Consider the following 22,926-nt stretch of genomic DNA (forward strand, 5'->3'; position numbering starts at 1 on the left):
TATTAAGCTATTTGTTTTGCAGCTATAGAATGTACAGAAAAAGTCAAACTACAGGGTTCCCTTCATTAATAACAATTTTTTCGGCACCTAATTACTTAGATGTCTACAATAATAAAGGTAAGATGTTATTGATAAAAAAATTGTTAACAACATAGAATTTTAAATGGCTTAATTTTTTTTTTTTTAATAGAGAAAAGGTATTGTCTGAAATCATAATCATCTATTACTGAAATTTCAAACTGAGCTACAGGATATAAAGGGGGACTAAAGCAGGAGTGAAGAATGAAAAATGTGAATCCTATGTAAAATCAATTACAGAACTAATCACCCCAAAACACTTTAGACCCTCTGAATTAAATACATTGAGCACAAGCCAGATCTGGATTTTCTGGAATTCCCTTTTGAATCATGTCTTACATTTTGGTTCATAGAATTTTATTGTAAACTGCTGCTGCTTGAATTTTTCGTTTCTGTCTGTTTAATAACTCACATCAGCTCATTATTTAGCTACCATTCATATAGTTTAATGTTGTCTGATGTAGGCCTTTTTTCCTTCTTCTGAGCCTTATTTCTAGAATTCCCACTCTAAAACCCTTTGGCATAGTGATGTTTTATCACTCTTTTTTTTTTTTTTTTTTTTCCTGAGGCAATTGGGGTTAAGTGACTTACCCAGAGTCACATAGCCAGGAAGTGTTAAGTGTTTGAGTCAGGTCCTCCTGACTTTAGGACTGGTGCTCTATTCACTACACCACCTGCTGCCCCCTATCACATTTTAAATTCACTGATCTCTTACTAGCAACTAACCCTTTTTTTTTTTTTTTTTTTTTTTTTTTTTTTTTTTTTTTTTTTTTTTTTTTTTTTGCTAACACTCTGTCCCTTCCTCCCTCCCCCCCTTTCTACTGTGTTTCCTCCACTTTTACTTCTTCACTATTCTTTTGTCTGATTCAACTGTCATGGTTGGTTGCTCTCACTCTCGAATATTTGCCCATCTGCAGTACTTAGGTTTTGTGGAAAGTTGATCATGTGAACCCAATGGTAGATTGACAGAGTATCTTAATATAGTTCTGTGTGTGCCAAGGACACTGAAAATGAGGTCCAGTATGCACATGTAGCTCACATTTTCAGAATAAGGACATTAAGAGGCCAGCTTCTATTCATTCTCTCTCTCTCTCTCTCTCTCTCTCTCTCTCTCTCTCTCTCTCTCTCTCTCTCTCTCTCTCTCTTTATATATATATGTCTGGAATTTAATAGATTGTGGTGCCACTGAGTCTAGTGTCATAGTGGAGTGGGTGTATCAGGTGGAAGATGGGAAGGGGGAGGGTATATGGATGTTAGAAGAGACAGTGAGGTCAGTGCCAAATATAGCTTTTTTTTTTTTTTCTCTGTAAGTTCAGTCTGTGTAGGCTTTCTTAAAAATTTGTCTAGTAAAAGAATGTGATAATATATATGAGATCATGCATGAAGCTCAATGTGAGGGCCTTCTATAATAAATTTGATAAGACATACTTCCAGGAACCTTTCACTAGCTACTCTATTTTAAAGTTGCTACCAGAGATGCTAATATCTAGAAGGTAGTGCCACTGATTGCTTGTAAAAATTGTACATTTATGTTTTGATACAAATTCTTAAGCTATTTTATAATAATACATCAGGAATATAGGACTCATTTAAAGGAAAAACAAATCCAGATTCTGATTCCATTCTCAAAAACTGGGCCGAATGCTAGATTTATCCTGTGCCAGTGATAGATGTCCGCAAATGTGATTCTCTCAGACAGTATTACAGGAGCTGGTGTTTGGTGCTCAGCACAGAGATTTGCAGCTTTACTTGTTTTCACCTGTCAGATCTTAAACCTTGAATAGATTAAATGACTTTTTCAGCCCTTGCAAAAGAAACCCAGATCATTGTTTGTCAAAATCACATTTCTATTTGTTTTTACTACATGTAGGAATCATGTTGGTGTTGTATGTTCCGGTGTAGTTTGAATATATTTAAGACATTTTGCTTCATCTTACATATTTTCCAATTTGTAAATGTTATATTTTTTAAAACTAAGGCTAAAAAGTAGAGATTAGTTTAGAATTCTCGAGGCTAAATTTTTGCGTTTTTTTCATATGATAGAATGTGTAGCGTTATTTTTGACTGCATACCACATATATTAAGCCTTTTGCACATTTCAATATTTCCATGAAAAGCTCTAAGGTGTTCAGTGAATAAAGCTATGTAATCAATAATAATCATGCCATTTTACATTTCCATAATGCCTTACAGTTTCTAAAGCTCTTTCACATGACTTATTTGGTCTTCACAAGAACCATGTGAGGTAGGCACATTACAGGTACTCTTATTTTATAGAGGATGAACAAGGACAGCAAGGGTGGGACACACAGGTTTATTGACTTTGCTAAGTTTTCCATTGCTTGGAAATGACAGAGGCTGGACTAGAAATCAGTTCTTCTGACCCTTGAGGCCAGGGCTCCAAAAAATACATGAATAAAAGCCAATGACAGATTTTCTAGTTAATCTTATTTTTAAGATATTATTCTCATTGAAGACTCAAAATTTCAAAATCGAAAATTGAGATTCAAATTAAGTAATTTTTTATTGAGACTTCTTGTGGAAGGCACTGATGGTTGCTAAGGGTATTTACCATGACAATACAGGACATCATCTGTATCTTCATTTGGCTTATAGTCTAGTAGATGAAATGTGACCTTCAAATATCTAATTCAGAGTAAGCAGTCAGTGTATAGCAAACAGGGTTCAGATAAAAGGAAAGAGTACTTCTAGATTGGGGAAGATTTCATGATGGGGTGGAGGCATTTGATCCGAGCCTTCAACAACAGGTAAGGGGAGATTAAGTTAGACATTCAAGGTGCAAGAAATGGCATTGAACAAAACCTTGGAGATAGGAACTCATAGAACATATTCAGAAAATTCTAAATAGACTAGTCTTGTTGGAGTTCGGAGTGTATCCAGGAGAGTGGTCTGAGATAAGTCTGGAAAGGTATGTTGGGATTATGTTTCCAAGGGTTTAGTGTTTTGTTTTGTTTTTTTCCACTTTTGTATTTTACTAGACTCCTCCCCTCCAAAAACAAAACACAATTTTTTTTCAGTGATTTTTATCCCTTATTTCCCCCTAATTTATTGAAATATGCACATTTTAAAATTGAATTATTTAATTATTTGTGGATTTAAGTTAAATGCAGCTTGGCCACTTTTAAAAAATTACCTGCTATTAGTTACAGCTCAAGAAGTCTTTATGAAACTTCTCTCCTACCCCCACATACTCTAACCCTTTATATTTATCATTGAATTATCTCAAGGAGAAAACAAAATTTTTAAATTTTTTTAATTTTTTTGAGAAAAGAAAATTCCTAAAAGAAACCAGGCATTTTGCTCTTAGACCTGAATGAAGATATGATTGGCCATTTTCCCTTTTCTAAAAGAATGTCATAGCCCCAAATCCTTCCCTTACAGTCCAAAAAATGAATTTAATATTTTCCCATTTTTCTGTTACGTTTTGTGCTGAAGCTAAAAATTCTTACTTTGACATTTAAACTTATTTTGCAGCTGCTGTATTAAAATATGAAAATAATGTGATGAATATTCGACAGTTTAACTGCTCTCCACATCCTTACTGGTTACCCAATTTTATGGACGTCTTCACATGGTCACTACCATTTGTTGGAGAAAAAGGTATGATTTACATAGCAGTAATGAACAATTTTACTGCCACTTCTACTTGAATTTACTTTTGTATACTGATACTTGCCTAGAGGAACATGAAGTATGGTTTCACCATGGGTGCAGTTCTTATGTCAGTGGGTGTGTGGAGAGGAGAGAGCCTCAAAGATATTTTAGTTAGCTGTTTACAGCCCCCATGTGAGGATGTCTGGGGGGCTGGGAGAAGACTTAAAAATAGCACAGTGTTGTCTACAGCTGTTGGGTTTTCTTTCTTTTTTGTTTAGTTTAAATCTTATATGAAGGAGTGGTGGGATGGCTTTGCTCTGGAAGTGACTTCTGTATAAGTCTTATTTTCTGGGATGCAAGATTGAAGATTTTTAAATATTAGTCATTTCAGCAGTTCTGAATATATAATCTCAGCTTCTACCCTTCTTCACTTCTCATACATTAAAATTAATAATACAGAATTTAAAATACTAATTTTCTAACAATTTGTATATACTTTCTACAAAGAATGGAATTTTGAAAGGACCCAAATGATATTGTAAAACTTTGGTATGGTGTCCTTTAGAATATTTAGGACTACTTTATTTTTTATCCTTTTTTGTCACTACTAGAATAGGATTATATAGGAAGTATTTCAGTTTCTTTGAATGTAGAATATAATAGTATAAGAGAAATGGGGCGGTAGTAAAACATTGTGTTCCAGTTTCCCCTCTATTTTTTTCCTCACTTCTTCCATGTTACACAATGTTCTTTCTGTACAGGATGTACTGCTTATGCCAAGGCTGCTTTTGGTACTGAAAGACATAGCCAATATGCAAAACTGAATGTTTAACAGGTTGTCTGCAGACAGCATGCCAGTCTTTAATGGTTATAAGTTCAATATTAATGTAACATGGAGATAGAATTACTATAGTATTTCAGGAGCCAACCAGATAAGGGCTTGAGGTGCAAGGATTCTATTACATGTAAAATCATCTTTATTTGGACTAGCTGAATAGCTCTGTCATAGAATCATAGAGCCAAAGGACATCATAGAGAGGCTTTAATTTATTTCCGTAGCTCTGGGTTGTATTATAGCTAAACCATCTTATTTAAAAAAAAAAAAAAAAATCGAAACTCTGTTTTTTTGACAGCAGTTTTAACCAAATCCTCCACTAACTTCACATTCTACCCACCCCCAGAAAAAGTGTTAAGCAAAATTTCCTAATGGAATGATTGAGCCTTTCTACTTTTGTATCATATTTTGATGTTTATATGGAGAGGGAAGAGAATCCTGCTAATTCCCTTTATACTTTTGCCAAATACATCCTCCTAATTTAATTTAAATTCTTCTTGCTTGAAAGACAAGATAGGAAGTAGAAATAGCAGGAGTTATTTTATTTTTATGGTTTTTTTATTTAATGATTTCTAACAGCAGTGTTTTATTATAACTTTTTATATACAAAACATATGCATGGGTAATTTTTCAACATTGACCCTTGCAAAAACTTCTGTTCCAACTTTTCCCCTCCATCCCTCCACCCCCTCTCCTAGATGGCAGGTAGTTCCATACATGTTAAATATGTTAAAGTATATGTTAAATACAATCTATTTATACAATTATCTTGTTGCACAGGAAAGGTCAGATTTAGAAAGAAGGTAAAATTAACCTGACAAGAAAAAAACAAAAATGCAAGCAAACATTAACAGAAAGAATGGAAATGTTATGTTGTGGTCCATACTCATTTCCCAGTGTTCTTTCACTGGGTGTCACTAGTTCTGTTCATTACAGATCAAATAGAACTGATTTAGGTCCTCTCATTGTTGAAAAGAGCTATGTCCATCAGAATTGAGCATCATGTAGTATAGTTGTTGAAATGTATAATGATCTCCTGGTTCTGCTCATTTCACTTAGCATTAGTTCATGTACATCTCTTCAAGCTTCTCTGCATCCTGCTGGCCATTTCTTATAGAACAATAATATTCCATAGTATTCATATACCACAATTTATTCAGCCATTCTCCAATTTCCAGTTTCCAACCACTACAAAAAGGGCAGCAGCAGTTATTTTTAAACTAGTTTATTTCTTATTACCAGAATTTCATGGAATTAGAATTTTTGAACTGGGAATAAATAGCCTTAGAAGTCATCTCTAATCTAGAGATTCTTACTGGGGTCTACGAACTTATTTTTAAGAAAAAATTTAATAACAATATTTCATTGTTATTGTATTTTTTTCTTCCAAATTCCAAATGTTTTCTGCATTCTGTAAATGGTTCTTTAGACTCCACAATACTACAAAAGGAATACATGATCCAGAAAAGATTAAGATCTTGTGCAAGCTCCCGATCTGATTCTTGAAAGAGTTTAAAATATTTAGCTTAGCTAGCATAATTGATTTCTGAGTTCTTTTGTCCTCCGAATTGTAGTAACAGTTTTACACGATGATTGGCTGCTAAGTGGATATGGAGTATATAGAGTGTTAACTTAGAAGACTTAAGTTCAAATACTACCTGAGGCATTAGCTCTGACCCTGGTGAAGTCAGTTAAATTCTATGTACCTTAGTTTACTCTTCTATAAAATTGATATTGCTGTTCAGTTTTGACTCCATTTGGAGTGTTCTTGGTAGAGATACTAGAATGGTTTTCCATTTCCTTTAATTTGACAAATGAAGAAACGGAGGCAAGCAGGGTTAAGTGATTTGCCTAGGTCACACAGCTAGTAAGTTTTTATAAAATAGGAATAATAAATAATAGTTACCTAACAGGGTTGCTGTGAGGATCAAAGGAGATAATATATGTAAAGTGCTTGGAAAATATAAAAATTGTAAATTAATGTTAGCTATTATTATAATTCAACTAAATATTTCTAAGAAATATTAAGTTTGAGTTGCTATGTGCTTTTGTGTTATGTGTTTCTGGTAAACATATTAATTTTTTTATAATACATATTTCTTTATGAATTATATTGAGAGAAAAATTAGAACAAAAAGGAAAGAAAACCACAGGAGAAAAGAGAAAAAACCTCAGAAAAAAAGGTGTGTACATAGCATGTGTTGATTTACATTCAATCTCCATAGTTCTTTCTGGATGCAGAAGGCGTTTTCTACCCAAAGTTTACTGGGATTGCCTTGGAGGTGCTTTTGTTTCTAAATAGCATTGTGCTAATTGCATTAAGCCCCCAAACAGTTCAGAATCTCCTGGTAGGAATCTGTAATTTTACAAAAGAGTTTGGCCTATTTATCTAAAAAGGAATGACCAAGTAGATAAATTGCTTATTGTTGCCTTTGTGCAAACAACATAACCAACTTGCATAGTTCCTTTAGTCACTTCTTCAAAAGGAACTTTGAACTTCTCTGAATTCTAGTTGCATTTCTATACATAGTAAGTATTTGATAAATGCTTTTTTATTCATTGTTAAGGAAGAATGGCACTATAGATATATTTCACCTCCTTTAGTAGTAGATTTTTGGACAAGATCTTGGGTTGAGTCCCAACAATTACTTTAATATTTATAGATAATATTACAGATAGGTGGTCTTTAGCATGCTCTACCTTCCCTTTTTTGCTCTTATAACAAGTCACTGTAAAAAGATTTTCATAGGATTGAGGGCTACTTTGTTTTCTTCCTTATCACAGTCCAATAATTCATCACCCTAGTTGCTATGCAAGATCCCTTTTTTTTTTTTAATACAGTAGTCTCTTCCTAGGACAACATTCAAAGCCTTTCCTACTTAATGGAAGCTTGAACTTCTATCTGTAGCTTATGTCCATCTTACATAAACTTATAAAGCCCAGTGACTCTTCTATACCACAAAGTTGCATTTGTGTAGAATACAAGTTCTTTTACAGATTGTTATAGTGGAAAATAAGAGGAAAAAAAACAGTGAAAGAGTAAATGAGACTGTAGAAATCTTGTAATCAGGTAAGCTAGCTCATTTCTCAGTCATCATAAGTGGAAGGGGAATGAAAATAACGGAGAGACATTAATTGTAGCAGATCTGACACGTCATTTATATTAAGATTTCCCTAATGAGTAATGGAGCCAACACTCAACACATAGGAACCTGATTGCCTGCTAGATGAAGAAGTGAAAGTGGCACTTAAGATTAAGTTAAGAAGTTTAGACTGTGGCCTTTTCAAATATTCAAAAGAAGGTCTATTGGAAGTGACAATATCCATTATATTAGGGCTCTTTTTATTTATTTTTTTTGCTTACCATTTTTGGTTTTTTTTCTTTGATGTTTTTGCAAAAGATAATAATTTTCCAAAATGGATAGTAAGATATGGTCTCTGCTTCTTTTTATGTTACATTTTGAGGATTGCATTGAGAAATAGTCAGTGCAAAGAAATTGACCTAGAAACTCTCACAAGAAACATTAACTGGATGAATGATGTAAACAGTTTACAAATTATGACATGTATTTCATTGGGTAGCACAGTGATTTTAGGTATCTTAGATAAACACTTCAAATGGCCCCATTAGAATGGGAGGAATAAGGCAAGCAGCATTATATTTGGGGAGAGAGTGCATGATTTCAGTGATTCTGAGTTTTTCCTTGTCACATAAGCCTGTTTTACGAAACGCCAGTATTTTGCTGGTGATGACATATGGCTGGAAATCTTAGAATACTGATTTCATAAGAATGAAGTTGTAGGTGGCTCAGAGAGTAATGGAAAGGCATCTTGTGGGTTGGGCTGCATCTTATCGTCCCTGATGTCCTGTGCCCTAGAAGTAGCATAAAGATCTGAGATGTATTTCCAGTAAAAGACGATAGCTATTCATTTAATGAGAATGAGGGGTGACAATGTCAGTTTTCCACTGCTGTCCATGAAAAGAGAAAAAGTTTTAATTTCTTGCTTTATTACTTGGCATTGTAATATAGAGCATAGAGCATTGTGTCTGCTGATAGAATAATTCGTTCAAGTCCAGACTGCCACCTTCCTTCTGTGACTTTCGTGAGTCACTTAACTTTTCCCAATCCTCATATTAAGTGAGAGAATTAGATGATTTTCTCTAAAGCTCTGATCCTAAAGCCCAGAGTACATTGAGTATGGGATAGAAATTAAGGGTAAAAGTAGAGAGCTTAACCTTGGGAAGGAAAAGGAATTATTCTTTGTCAGAGTATAGAACAAAAAAAATAAAATAATGAGGCAACTAGATGGCACAGTGAATAGAGCACTGGCTCCTGGCTTGAGTCAGGAAGACCTGAGTTCAAATCCACCCTCAGATGCTTAATACTTCCTAACTGTGTGTGTGTGTGTGTGTGTGTGTTTGTGTGTGTGTGTGTGTGTGTGTGTATGTGTCTGTGTGTCTGTGAGAGACAGAAAGACAGATCCTGTGCAACCCCGATTGCCTCAGCAAAAAAAGAAAGAAAAGAAAAATAGAATAATCTAGAGAAGTTTTAAGATGTAAATAAAGAATATTACTGATTTACACAGTATGGTCTCTCTTTTTCTCAATATAGTAGGAGAGGAGGTTCTCTAATGAGAGTGAGGTGGGAAGATTGGATGTCTGGTAGATCAATCACAGTGTAAAATACAATAGTCATGTAGACTACACAGTAGTGAAGGCTCAGTTGAGATTTGTTAACATAAATTTGTAGTGAATCTTCCCAGTCCTCATTTCAGATTTCCTCCAGCAGCAAGCAAATGCGAACAGAGTAAATGACTGATGAAAGTAATCCAGAGCTGGGGTTTGGCAAGGCATGAGGGTGATAGGAAAAAGGTAGAAAACAATGGATTATTGAACTGATTATAAGGCTAGAGGAAAGAGATGGATTGGAAAGATAGGGAGGGGGAAGATTGGAGGAGTGAAATGACTTGAGGTTTTTAATGAAGAAGCATAATAGGTCAAGAAGAAAACAAATTCTAAGGATAGGTTATCAGAGGAATTTCAAAGTTCTAGGTTATGGTAGAGTAGTTTTGCATAATGGAAGATACAGGTATCCTTATCCCTGTTTGTGGCTGAGGTAGAGTAAAGATAGTTTTGGAATGGGGAGTACTAAGGAAGTTGATAAACTTGTATTTGAAGGGAAATCCATGTGTTTATTGAAGTCCCAACTATGTGAAGGCAGGTTAAGAAAGGATTAAGTATGGTCTAGAGAGTGATAACAATTTTCAGATGAAAAAATTGAGACCATTTCTAGTCATGTGAAAAAGTGCTCTAAATCAGTCTTGAACAGAGAAATGCAAATTAAGACAACTCTGAGGTACTAACTTATACCTCTCTGAATGACTAAAATGACAGAAAAAGGTAATGACAAATGATGGACGGGATGTGGGAAAACTGGGACGCTAATACATTCCAGCCATTCTGGAGAGTAATATGGAACTATATTCGAAGAGTTATCAAACTGCATACTCCTTGCTCCAACAGTGTTTCTACTGAGCTTATATCCCAAAGAGATCTTGAAGGAAAGAGATCCATATGTGCAAAATGTTTGTGGCAGTCCTTTTTGTAATGGCAAGAAACTGGAAAATGAATGGATGCCCATCAGTTGGAGAATGGCTGTTATGGTATATACATGTTATGGAATATTATTTTCCTGTAAGAAATGATCAGCAGGATGACTTCAGAAAGGCCTGGAGAGACCTACATGAACTGATACTAAGTGAAATGAGAAGCAGGAGATCATTGTACACAATAACAAAATTAAACAATGACCAGTTCTGATAGACATGGCTCTTTTCAACAGTTAAGTGATTCAGGCCTGTTCCAATGATCTTGTGATGGAAAATGGGATCTGCACCTAGAGAGAGTACTGTGGGGACTGAATGTGGTTCACAACATAATATTTTTACCTTTTATTGTTACTTGCCTTTTGGTTTCTTTCTCATTCTTTTTTGATCTGTTTTTTCTTGTGCAACATTATGATTGTGGAAATACATATAGAAGAATTTTACATGTTTAACACATTATTGTCTAGGGGAGAGGTGGGGAAAAGGGAGGAAGAAAAAATTTGGAACACAAGGGTGCACGTTTTCAAGGATAAATGTTGAAAACTATCTTTGCATATTATATTTTGAAAATAAAAAGCATATTTTTTAAAAAATGATCTGGTAGATAACAATATCTAGGATCTGAATAGGTAAAGATAGAGGAAACTTCTAAAGGAGAAGAGGTTGCGAAGTGATAATATCTAACGGTTGTCTGAAGTGACATTGAGGAGCAGTTTTGCCTATTTCTCCTTGCTAGTGTGTTTGGGACATGAGAGAAGAGTATCAATATTCTGGTAAAAATGTCAGAATTGCAGTGTTTTGCTAGGAGATCCAGGATATTATAAGTGTAAGAAAATGGAAGGAGAATGAGTTTTATAGGATCATAGATTTAAAGATAATGGGTATAGGCCATAAAGGTCAAATCCAATCACACTTTTGCAGATTAAAAAAAAGCAACTAAAGCATGGAAAGAGAGCGTTTAAGTGAGTTTAAAATGAGAAGTGTATTTGATGGGGAAACATCATTTCCTTTGGAGACCCTCATTCTCTAGGGGTCTGAAGGGAGGTGATATTGGGGTATTTGAGTAGATAAATAACTGGTGATTAGTTCTCTAGGGCCTCACAGAAAACACCCCACAATACCTTTCTGTTTTCTAGTGTTGTGAGGCACCCCCCCACTCCCCTTACCCCCCCTTTTGCTGTAGGATCTGTTGTACGCACCAGAAGCTTTGGTTTTCAATAATATCATCTGACATTTATGCAGTACATTGAGGTTTGCTAAGTGCTTTGCCTGCTCACCTCCCATATGCTCACTTTTCTATGGGGATTTTTATACAGTTTTTTTCATAAGAACTTGGGAATTGGTTCTACATGGGACACAGAGCTTTTCCAAACCCTGTTATTCTCAATTGTGTTTTTCTCTCTCTGAAACTCTTCTGAGTATTTGTCAAGATCCACTACTAATATTTATGCTCCTTAGAATATTTCCCTAATCTCTTTCTCCCAAATGCTAAATTATTTCTTGAGTTAGTCTTAGAAATATCATTCAAGTCTTCTAGGTTAGTTTTAGCCATAATTTCCCATTTCGCCTCACTCTAGTTAGCCATTTCTATCTTCTATCCAACCTCACTTCTACAACCACTCTTTCTATGAACTCTTAGCTGGACATTTGTGATCATAGCTTCCTATTTGGTCTTAGTGCTTCTTTTCCTAAAACAGATTTGATAATGATAATTTCCATATTCTCTAAATTTGGGTAGTTCTCTGGTTTTCTTTGGAGCAAATATAGACTCTTCTATTTGCCATTTAAAGCCCTTCACAATGTGGCCTTTCCATATTTAAAACTTTACCCCCTTCTCATGTTTAATGGTTCATCCAGCATGGGCTTTTTGCTGTTCCTTGAACCAGTGCATCTGTGCTTGGGTTCCAGCATTTTAAAAGGCTTGAAAAGAACTTCCTCCTCACCTTTGTCCTCTGTCAGGCACTCCCTTCCACAGGATTTCCCCAAGCTTCTAAGTGTCCTCCTCAGAGTTATCCCCAGCACACAAGGAAGAGTCGGGCACCTCATGAATTATTAAAGGGGCTTCTTAAAGTGGGTTGTGACTCCATGTGGGGCATATAACTGAACGGGGGAAAGTGGTGTCACAGAATTAGGATTTGTCAGCAGTAAATGTTGTATTTGTATGTCTGTTTTACATACTTGTATACCAGAGATCCCCTAAAAATTTCTTAGGTGAAAAGAAGTCGTGAATAGAAAAAATTTAAGCAGACTTGCTTTGGTCCAAGCTCTTCACTTTTTAAGATGAGAAAACTGAAACGTAGAGTGATTATGGGACTTATTTCAGAGCACATATAGAAAAAATGGCAAGAATTCAGGCCCTGTGTTTCTCAAATCTGGTACTCTTTTAAGTTCTATAATCACTATAACAGAAATATATTTGTTTACTGGATACTTTTGAAATGTCACAAAAATAATTAATATATCCCAAAAGCATGTTAGGATAATTAGAACAGTTACCTTAGTTGAAAAATTGATTTATCACATATGAATGTTTATGACAATATGTGTAAATTAGCTAATGTAATTTGTTCTCTCTCTCTCTCTTTTTTTTTTTTTTTAGTGACAGAGATGTTGGTAAATGTTCTAAGTATTTGTTCTGATGATGAACTAATGACTGAAGGTGAAGATCAATTTGACGGTATGAATATTATTTTTACTGCTTTTACCTAGATCATTCTTTCAGTACCCAGGCTCTATTTAAAAAAAAAAAAAAAAAAAAAAATTTTGTTGGAAAAATAGTCATTGCTCTCAGAGAATTTGTACTCCCAGAAAGACAGAACAATTAGATTTTTTTCTGTTTTATGAATTTAAAGCATTTTACTTTTGTAGGGATGTATGGTAAAGGTGATGAGATTTGGAAGGGAAGAATAAAGGTTGTGAAAGTAAGGGAAGATGGAAAGATTGGTTCCTCTAGAAGGAAGGAAAGTGAAGGAATTGAAGGATGATAAAGTGCTTCCTGATTACCACTGTGTGTTATGCTTCTAGCATATCAAAATTCTGCCTCTTCACTATTTCTTCTGAAAGCCAGCATTAAACAACCTCAATCTAGAAATTCATTACATTCCACATTTCACTTTTTGTTTGGTAATTTGACTCTAAAAACATTTTCCCCTGGAAACAATGCATTTAATAATAATTAGAAAGTCCCAGATTTACCCGTAAACACTTATTTAACTCAGGTCACTAATCATACTATATAGTGCCTAACTACTTTGTTTTATTTTTTAAAATCAATTTTGTTAAAGTTATTTGAATTAAATATAAACATTAAATTATTTTCATTTGATGCCACTTTTGATCTTTATCCCAATAGAATATGAATTTTTATAGTTTCTACATAAGTGGAAAAATTTGGAACATTTGCGTGTGTGTGTGTGTGTGTGTGTGTGTGTGTGTGTGTGTGTGAGATTTTTTTTTTTTTTTTCCTTACAGATTTTCTTATCTAAGTTTGGAAAGGATCTTCACCAGGTTGTGGGTGTAGGATGATGGCTTTTTAAAATTTTTTATTTAATTTAAAAAAAAAATTGTCACAAATGCTTGGTCCATTTATAAAAAAAAACAAGGTTTCAGTCAGTCCAGAGAGAGTTACCACACTGATGAAATTCCTTGAAGTAATAAAGTGATATTTCATAAAACAGATACATTTATTAGTGGAGCTCACATTTTTGGCTTTTTTAATAGATAAATAATATTCCATCATGTTATAGCTGTAGTTTTTGCTTAACCATTCATTCCTTTAGCATTGAGTATTTGAGTTCTTTTCAGTTTTTTTCATTTTTTAAAAATTATGCTGTTATGAATATGCTTATCCAGATAGGTGGTGTATTGTTTTTGTTTTTTAACTTCATAAAGAGAAACTCCCAGAAAGATAAATAGGAATCGAGTATGAACATATTTGTAGTTCTTGTTATGTTTTCAGGTTGCTTTCCAGAATAATTGAACCAATTTGTAGTATCAGTAATTTTTGTTCACAGTTTGATCTCATCAATACTAGTTTTACAATTTTTCTGTATTTCTTAGAAAGGATGAAATTTTTTTTAGTGTTTAGATTATCAGTTTATTTCTACTGACCTATTTTACCTAGTTAAAAATCTTTACAATTTTCATGTATTTGTTAATTTTTTATACTTTTTGATAATATGCTTTTATGATTGGTGCCTGTCATGTACATTCCCCTGCCCCCCCCTTTAACCTTTTTTCAAATACAGGATAACTACTCTTTGAGTATCTGCCTGACTAAATGATATTTAGTCTTCATTGTGCTAAAGTTGTTCATTTTAATTTGTTTTAATATAGTCATCATCACCATCAGTGCCCTCTCTTTGATAGGAATGAGTTTGTCATTCCTACAAAGCTAAGTTCGATGAACTAGAGTTTATTTCTATCATAGTTTTAGTCCATTTGCTGACACTGCTAAGTATTCCTGTATTTTCTGTTATTTCTAGCCCATCAAACTTCTTAGAATATAATTTTAAACTATTTCTGATACATTTTCTATGGTTCAGTTTTTTGGATCTTAATGGCAAACATTTTTGATAATTGTAATAATAAAAAAAAGTTTTGATAGCTAGTGGGTTCACTACACCCTTCTTTGATGTAATTCCATTCATCAAGAATTTAATAGGTACCTACTATGTGCCTGTATTGTGCTAGATACTAAAGAGATAAAGACAAAAATCATATGTCCCTGTTCCATACATTCTATTGAGAAGACAAATAATATTCATGGAGATAGGTAAGGAGAAAATATATGGAAAATAAGTATAAAATAATTTTTTTTAGGAAAGCATATTCCCATCTGATTTTTTTCAACCAATTATGTACTTGGGGACTAGATTTCTACAGCTCTTTGTATTTGCCTGTGTTTGTCCAGATAAATTTGACTTTTAATTTGTTAAATAATACCATGGGGATTTAAATTGGGATTACATTAAATTTATGTATTAAAGAAGTATTATAATATTTATAGTCATCACTTATACCTCAATCTATTTGCCAAGAGGATTTGAGGATTTGATAGTTATAATTGTCCCATTCAGTGCCATTATGTTTTTCTGTTTACTCAGTTCTTCAGTGATTATCCCCCCTTTTTTTGGTCTAGATTTGTGTTTATAGTGGTAAGGGAGAATCCACAGAGTATCACCTTCTGGTAGTGCATTTCCGCAAGTGTCCTGTAGTTTATAGTTCTATTCAGTTGTCATGGATGTAGAGGTAAAATAACTTTCTCAGGATCCCACAGCCAAAACATTGTGTCAGAAGAGGGACTTATAACCCAAGTTTTCCCTCTTCTGAGGTTATTGTCTATCCACTAAGCTGTGCTGACTCTTAATTTTTTTTACCATTAACATTGCGTAAGTTCCCCTTTTTTTCCCCCTCATTTTCTTCTTTTTTTAAAAAAAAATTTTTTTTCTACTTTGAATTATTTCTAGTAATGTTTTGCTTTTATTTTTTTGAATTTTTAAAGTATCTATTGTCATTTATAAAAAGTTTTGTTTTTAATTCCTATACTTTGAGTTTCTCAAAAATCTTACTGTAATTTAAAGTTAACTACACTAAAACTTTTGGAACACCCTCTATTTTATTTGTTTATAATGTTGTGGGGGTTTTTAAACCAACATTTCTAGTTTAAATAGACTTTATGGTTTTTCTGGCCTTGATCCTATTTTTAATGGGAACAATTTTAATGTTTCTACATTTGGGTATGATTTCAGCCCTTAATTTTGGATATGCTATATCATAGTAAGAAAGGAATTACCTATACTTGATTTTTTTTTTTTTTAGAATTTTAATCATGAGTAAATGATAAAATCTGCTAAACTATCTTCATGGCATCTTGTAATTTCTGTCATATTTGAATTTTTCCTATTAATATGAATGGTATAGAAATTCTTATATCATTGCCATTTATACATTTTAGGGAGAAATACAACTTGATCATAATGATTTTTTTAAAGCATATTTATAACAGTGTTTCTATGGGAAAATATATTCAGTGTGCTAACTTTAGATGCCAGAGTGACTCCCCCATGTTACAACTCTTCAGCAAGAGTCAGGTGGCCCATCTTTGCCTACCATGCAATAAGTACATAACTGACTCCAAGCTACAAGGGGTTTTGGGTGGGGCTATTATAAATATCAAGGCTGGGGGGTGTGGGGGGGGAAGAAGTAGGCTGAGATCCTAAAGACTGAGGAAGGATCAGGGAAGCTCTTGGCAAGCAACAAGAGCATATTAGAGAGAAATAATAAGTTGGTTGGCCCAAGTTTTTCTCCTTTTTTTCCTTCTCTTTCCCATTGCCTAGTTTCTTCTTTTTCTCTTCCTTCCTGATCCCTTTCTTATATTCACCCTTCTATGGTGGGTTAGGTAAAAGTAAGAGTAGGATGAAAGATATTTATCATTCCCTCTCATTGACTTATCTGTCACCACCATAAACTTAATTGCTATCTGCCTGGCATTGGAACAAAGTTGGAAAGCAAGGTATGAGGGAAGACATTAAGCAGCAGTAAGGAGGCAGTAACTTTGTTAAAAGTAATGAGGTGAAGCCAGGAAAGTTGTCTCTAGCCTCCTGGAAGAAAGAAGTTCTTAAAGCCCTACTTCAAATTTAGAGTCATTTTGATAAGATTACTGAAGAATGTGTTAGGTTGTTTAATAAGATCCTTTGTCACAGTAATTGTTTTTTCATTGTATTTGGTGAGGAGAGGAGAATACACTTTGTATTTTGTAGTGATAATGCCCTTAATATATACTGTCTTTTCAAAAAAGACATATAGCCTGCACATATAAATCCTGTGAAATTGATTCATTTAACATCTTTTAAAATGTGCTACTTTAAAAAAAATAATGATGATCATAAAATTTGTTTAATGTCCACTTTAATCACAAAAGGAGAAATCCTATCATCCTGATTTGTGGGCCTTTTTTTAAGTATAGTAAACAAAAAATTTAACATGGGGTTTACGGGTATTATTTTACTAGTCTAAAAATTTGTTATATTATGGAGGCATAGTTGTGTAATGAAAATGGATTTGACAGGAATAGGGCTCAAATTCTGGTTTGAGCTTATGTTTTCTCTGGCATTAGGAAAGTCACTTAACTATATTTGCTCTTCTATGAAATGAAGATAATTAGCTTATCAATCTATTGGGTTCTTTCTAATTCAGAATTCTATATAATTAGGAATAGATGGATTAGGGTACAGAATATGTACTGTGCTGATATTCTCCTTTTCCCTTCTTTAGGCTTTTTTTTTGGGGGGGGGGGGAGGCTGCGTGTAAATCTGCATGTAAAATCTGCTATTTTGCAACAAGACATTTCCAAAAGCTCTCCAATTAGACTGAGAGCAGAATGTCCACATGCTGTTTTTAGTTTAGGTAGAATTAGTATAATTCTGATTCAAAAAGTATTGTACTTCAGATGTTCATATGGTATACTTTTCTGTTTTTTCTTTTTGAAAATAGGGAAGGTCTACTACTAAAGTATGGGCCAATAAAGCACCTTCTCTGTACACAATATGGAACTAGGATTCCATCTTCAAATGTTGGTGATCTTCAGGAATCACATGAACTCCTATCCCATTATGTTATTACTTTTACTTGAAACACATTTCCTTTGGGTGACACATTTTCTTAGGCATGTCAAAATGGACGTATGCGATTGTTTGTGGCACATTCTTTAGAAGTCTTATGTGTTTCCACGTGTTTCTCCTGTTCTTTAGTTATTTCTATTTTCATCAAATACTATTATGAGTCATGAACTTATCTCCTTAAAATTATCTTCTTGACTTGAGAATTTTCCCAGTGGATTCTCCCTTTTATTCACTAGTTTCTATAGTACTACCTTTTTCAAATGTGAGGACTTTCATTTTCTTCCCTTTCTTCCCACATTCATTCTTCAGTACCACTGCCAAGTTAAATATCTATCTTTTTATTTGTCTCAACCATCTTTTTCTCCATCATTCACTTCCTTTTTTCTGGACTCTCCATCTGAAGAACGACTCATATATGGCAATAAAAAAGGTACAGACCAGACAGAGTTACCTTGTTTTGAAATATGACTTCATAAATTGTTTTATCCCTTTAAGTTAGCACATGTTAGAAAGTTTGTGTTTATCTAAAGTGATTCTCATTGGGCACTGAAAATTTATTTTAAATTTACCTATATTAAATTTTGTTTTGTTTTGGAAGTCATATTCCAAGATGTCTGTCTTTCTGTGCATGGAAATATTTCTCCCTTTTTTCATTCCTCTCGTCTTTAGATTTCATTCTTTTACCTATTTGTAATACTTTGTATTTCTGCCTGCATGATTAGGGTGTGTTCAGTCGACTGTCTTGTTCCTTAAAATAATTTTACTGTGGATATTTATTTTAATATTATGCATGATGTGTTCATAGATTGTTCCAATCCTGACTTGTTATAGTGTTTTTAGTTCAGTTATTTTTTTTAAATTAGCTATATTTCATATTCTATTTGACTTTACTGAAATGCGTATAAGGTTTGATTTCACCTTGTTATAGTTTCCTCAAAGTCTTAACTATAAAATTATTTTCTCTCTTTTTTTCATGAACTATCTGTTCAGTAGAAAAGAAAGTGACTTACAGTGTAACCTTGGACAAATCACAACTTCTCTGCTTCTATTTCCTTATCTATAAAATCTGGGATCTCTAAGGTTACTCTCACTTTTAACATTCTGTAATTCTAATTAGTAATTTTTTTATGTCTATAAAATACCCTTTAGCCTTGATTTTATATAGTTCTAATTATCAAATTTGTGGGAAGTTTTGTTTTTGGGGGACAAAACCTGTGTTAAGTTGCAGTAGAAGCATATTCAATGCTTATACTAACATGGTCTCTGAACTTCATAAACATTGTAGAATTGTGTTGTAGAACCTGTACTCTATAGACTGTCTCTTGTTTTCATCCTAGAAATTGAATTTCTTTTTCAGTTACCTTGAAATGGTTTTCATTTGTCTAATTGTCATCTTAATTTACATGTGTTTATAGGCTACTCAATTTACAACAAAGCACTTTAGCACAGAAGACTAGGTCACTTATAATTCTCAAAGCCTACAGGGCTCTACTGGCTTTGCCTCTAAAATCTTTCCAAGCCATTCTTCCTTTCTTTCATTCTTCCTCCCCTTCTCCCCTCTTCAATATAAATATATAAAGGTGAAGCACAGCTTTCAGGAGTCATACTCCTGAAGCTAGGAGTGCCTATAGTTACTATATGCAGGAGCAAACATTAATTTAAAAACTACTAAATGAAGAGAATTGTGCTAGATGCTGGTGGATTTATAGAGTTTAGATAAAACAATTCCTGCTCTCAAGGAGCTTACAGTCTATAGAGGAAAGGCCCACTTCCCTTCTTCTGTTGGATCCAGGCCAGCACTAGAATTGTTTAGAGGCTGAGGTAGAAGTGCATGACTTCTGTAGTTCCTCTAGCTGAGAAGTTCCTAAGTCTTTAAAGTATCTTTTGACACAATGAAATAGGAAACATGGTTGGCTTTTGGAAGGTGAAGCAAAATGTTGTTGACAAGCATCTTTGCTATAACTACCTTCACATAATGCTTAGAGATGTAGAAGTTTTCACTTTTATCCAAGACCCCAGAGGGATAATCTACTCTAGTTAGTTAGGATCTTTCCAATAGAATAATTATTATAGCATAGTTTTTTAGACCAATATAATATAAAAGATCCAATGCTCTTATTGTATGATGAGGAGCCTTTAATAATTCTAGCTTGTGTGTCATAGGCTTCTATGAGGATGAAGCAGTAAATTCTGCAGAATAATTGCCAATTCTTTCTTGGCCACTAATTTGACAAAATGCTTTGTATTGGGATGGAGTTTCTTTCCCATTTGTGAATAATTATTAATTGGCTTTTTCTTTTCTTTTTTTTTTTTTTTTTTTTTTTTTTTACTAATCACTCAGTAGTGTGCAAGCAAGCAAGTTTGTGGATTAAGTTTTTTAAATTGTTAATCAGAGCTTAGCATCATATTGGCATTGAATTGGCAAATGTTGAGAGAGAATTTTTCCAATATAAGATCAGCAAGTTTTCTGTGTGGCTGCAGGTGTCTGGGAGTTTGGTACAGATGCTGTGTGTGTGTGTGTGTGTGTGTGTGTGTGTGTGTGTGTGTGTGTGTGTGTGTGTGTGTGTGTGTGTGAGACAGAAAGAGAAACAGGCTATTATTAACTGATATGTGTGAAGATTCTCCAAATTTGAGTCCATCCCCCTCCTTTTTTTTATTCCATTGAAAGTAGGATCAGCGGCAGCACGGAAAGAAATAATACGAAACAAAATTCGAGCAATTGGCAAGATGGCAAGAGTCTTCTCTGTTCTCAGGTAATGGTACAATTTGTCAATTATTTTTGTGCACCAATCACTTTTCTTCACTCTAGGACACCAAATGTATCTCACTTGTCATGTAGAAGCAATGTGCTAACATTCTTCTGTCAAGAAAGTGGTATTTTTATGTGTTAAACAGAATGATAAGAGATTCTGTTTGTGAAGTAAGCTATTGAGATGTTGCAAGTTAAAATCGTTCATCTATGGCTTCTTGGTGAATTCTCTGAACGTGCCTCATGTGTCAGTCTCTGTCACCCATCAGGATATATGGGACACTTTCCAGTTTTGCCATCCTTAATGTGTCTCTCTTGTTTCACAACTTTACTTTCACTTCCCAGCTTTTGGAAGCTGACTTTCCATTTCTAATGTAACTCATTATTTATTTAGTTAGTTAGTTTTTTTCCCTGAGGCTGGGGTTAAATGACTTGCCCAGGGTCACACAGCTAGGAAGTGTGAAGTGTCTGAGACCAGATTTGAACTTGGGTCCTCCTGAATTCAAGGCTGGTGCTCTATCCACTGCGCCACCTAGCTGCTCCTAATCTAACTTATTATTAAAGTACCCGGAGGATCACTGTGAATGTACTATGAAGAAGACCCAGAGGAAGCATACCTTTTTTTTTTTTTTTAAATAGCTTTTTATTGACAAAACATATGCATGATAATTTTTCAACATTGACCTTTGCAAAAACTTCTGTTCCAACTTTTCCCCTCTATCCCTCCATCCCCTCCCCTAAATGGCAAGGTAGTCCCGTACATGTTGAATATGTTAAAGTATATGTTAAATACAATATATGTATATATATTTATACAGTTGTCTTGCCACACAAGAAAAATCAGATTTAGAAAGAAGGTAAAAATAACCTTGGAAGAAAAACAAAAATGCAAGCAAACAATAAGAGAAAGAGTATAAATGGGAAGCATATCTTAATGTTAAGAAATACAGATAATTTCAGTGGCTCTTCCATTTTATGTTTGTTCCCTGAGAGCTATTCAGAAGTAGTGAGCAATAGCAATTTAAGTTGATAGGGGAAATGATTAGATGACAGTATTAGTTATATGCACATTCTTTTTTAAGGACAAGTTTTTGTGATCTTTTTATTTTGATATTACCTAAATTTTCCATTATCTCCTCTATTCTTTTTTCACTGGAGCAAAGCTTGATTACTCGAATTTAATTATGTTATTCTTAACATGGGCACTAAAATTGTTGCCACTTGATAGGGACCAAAGAAAATTTTGATCTACTTTGTATGTATGGGAAAAAATTCTGTGAGTTTGAAATATCCATTGGACTCTTTTTAAGCCCATTCTAGAGAAGCTATGGGAATGGAGGTGATAGGAACTCATTCACATTATGCCCTTTGCTTGGTCTTGCCATGGCAAGGGTATTATGAAATCACTGAGTTAATGGTAGTATCTCTTGCACTCCTGTAATTCCTGACTTGCTTTTGTGTTTCGTTTGAACTCTTCTAAAACACTAATCATATTATGATGGAACACAATATGGAAACAGTGAAGTGTGTGTGTGGGGGGGGGTGTCCACTTTTCCTGAAAACTCTTCCTCTGTAATTATTGACTGGAATTGGGGACTTCTCATTATTCAGCAAACTTTTGCTTAACTTAACCTATTCTGCCTACCTAATTTACCTAGCTGAGCTACTTTGCTTGGCTATTTATACACTATTGCCAGCAATTCAAAGAATTTTGCTGTAGGCTTTGTAAGGATTGTAGTGTTCTGATTGAGTGGTCTTCAGAATGGATATGGAACCTGCTGAGGGGAGGTGTCCTAACTGCAAAGGAATCACCCTCCTTGTCTATGCCAGTTGTGAAATGGGTTTCTATAGCAAAACCCCACTTGAACATGTCTTCCAGCAGTAATAATAATAATAGCTAGCATTAACCTTACATTTGAAGATTTGAAAAACAATAAATATCTAGTATCTTCATAACAAGCCTAGGTACATTATTTCCATTTTTCAGATGAGGAAACTAGAGTAGACAAGTTGTTAAGGGACTATTCTAGGATAACACAGCTAATAAGTGGGATTTTAATTCTCTCCAGGTTCAGGGCTTTATAGTGCCCCATGTAGCTGCCCACAACACTTTTCTGTCTGGCTCCTCCCCGTAGGGTACAAGTTCCCAACTCCTTCCCCTTCTTCTATGCCAGGGGTTCAGCCCCCTCAGGGCATTTGTAACTTAACAACTACTTGGGTACCCATGCCAGCAGTTGGGCAAGTGCCATTGGAAAAGTTCTCTTCCTGCCCCTTGATACTCCCTATCACTCTTCCCATATCATCTGAAGGTTGCATCAGGTGCCCTTTGGCAAGAAGGTTTTTACAGGATGAGTTGCCATATACACATCATAGATTTTCCCACTATCTTTCCCTGAAGGCCCATCCTTCTTCCAAATTTG

General features: G+C 34.3%; 1 protein-coding gene across 4 annotated transcripts in view; it reads left to right on the forward strand.

The window, feature by feature from the left end:
• The window catches only part of PPP3CB (protein phosphatase 3 catalytic subunit beta), a 47,042-nt gene that overhangs the window by 15,278 nt on the left and 8,838 nt on the right, over positions 1-22,926 (forward strand). For 2 of the 4 annotated variants that reach the window (XM_074296845.1, XM_074296847.1), the window contains exons 8-11: positions 23-117; positions 3,574-3,699; positions 12,735-12,812; positions 20,426-20,510. In XM_074296845.1, the coding sequence (XP_074152946.1) occupies positions 23-117; positions 3,574-3,699; positions 12,735-12,812; positions 20,426-20,510 (384 nt within the window). The remainder of the gene's footprint in view (positions 1-22; positions 118-3,573; positions 3,700-12,734; positions 12,813-20,425; positions 20,511-22,926) is intronic. The other 2 variants (XM_074296846.1, XM_074296848.1) reach the window with 1 other exon arrangement.

This window comes from Sminthopsis crassicaudata, chromosome 2, assembly GCF_048593235.1.
Source record: "Sminthopsis crassicaudata isolate SCR6 chromosome 2, ASM4859323v1, whole genome shotgun sequence".
Taxonomy (NCBI): Eukaryota; Metazoa; Chordata; class Mammalia; order Dasyuromorphia; family Dasyuridae; genus Sminthopsis; species Sminthopsis crassicaudata.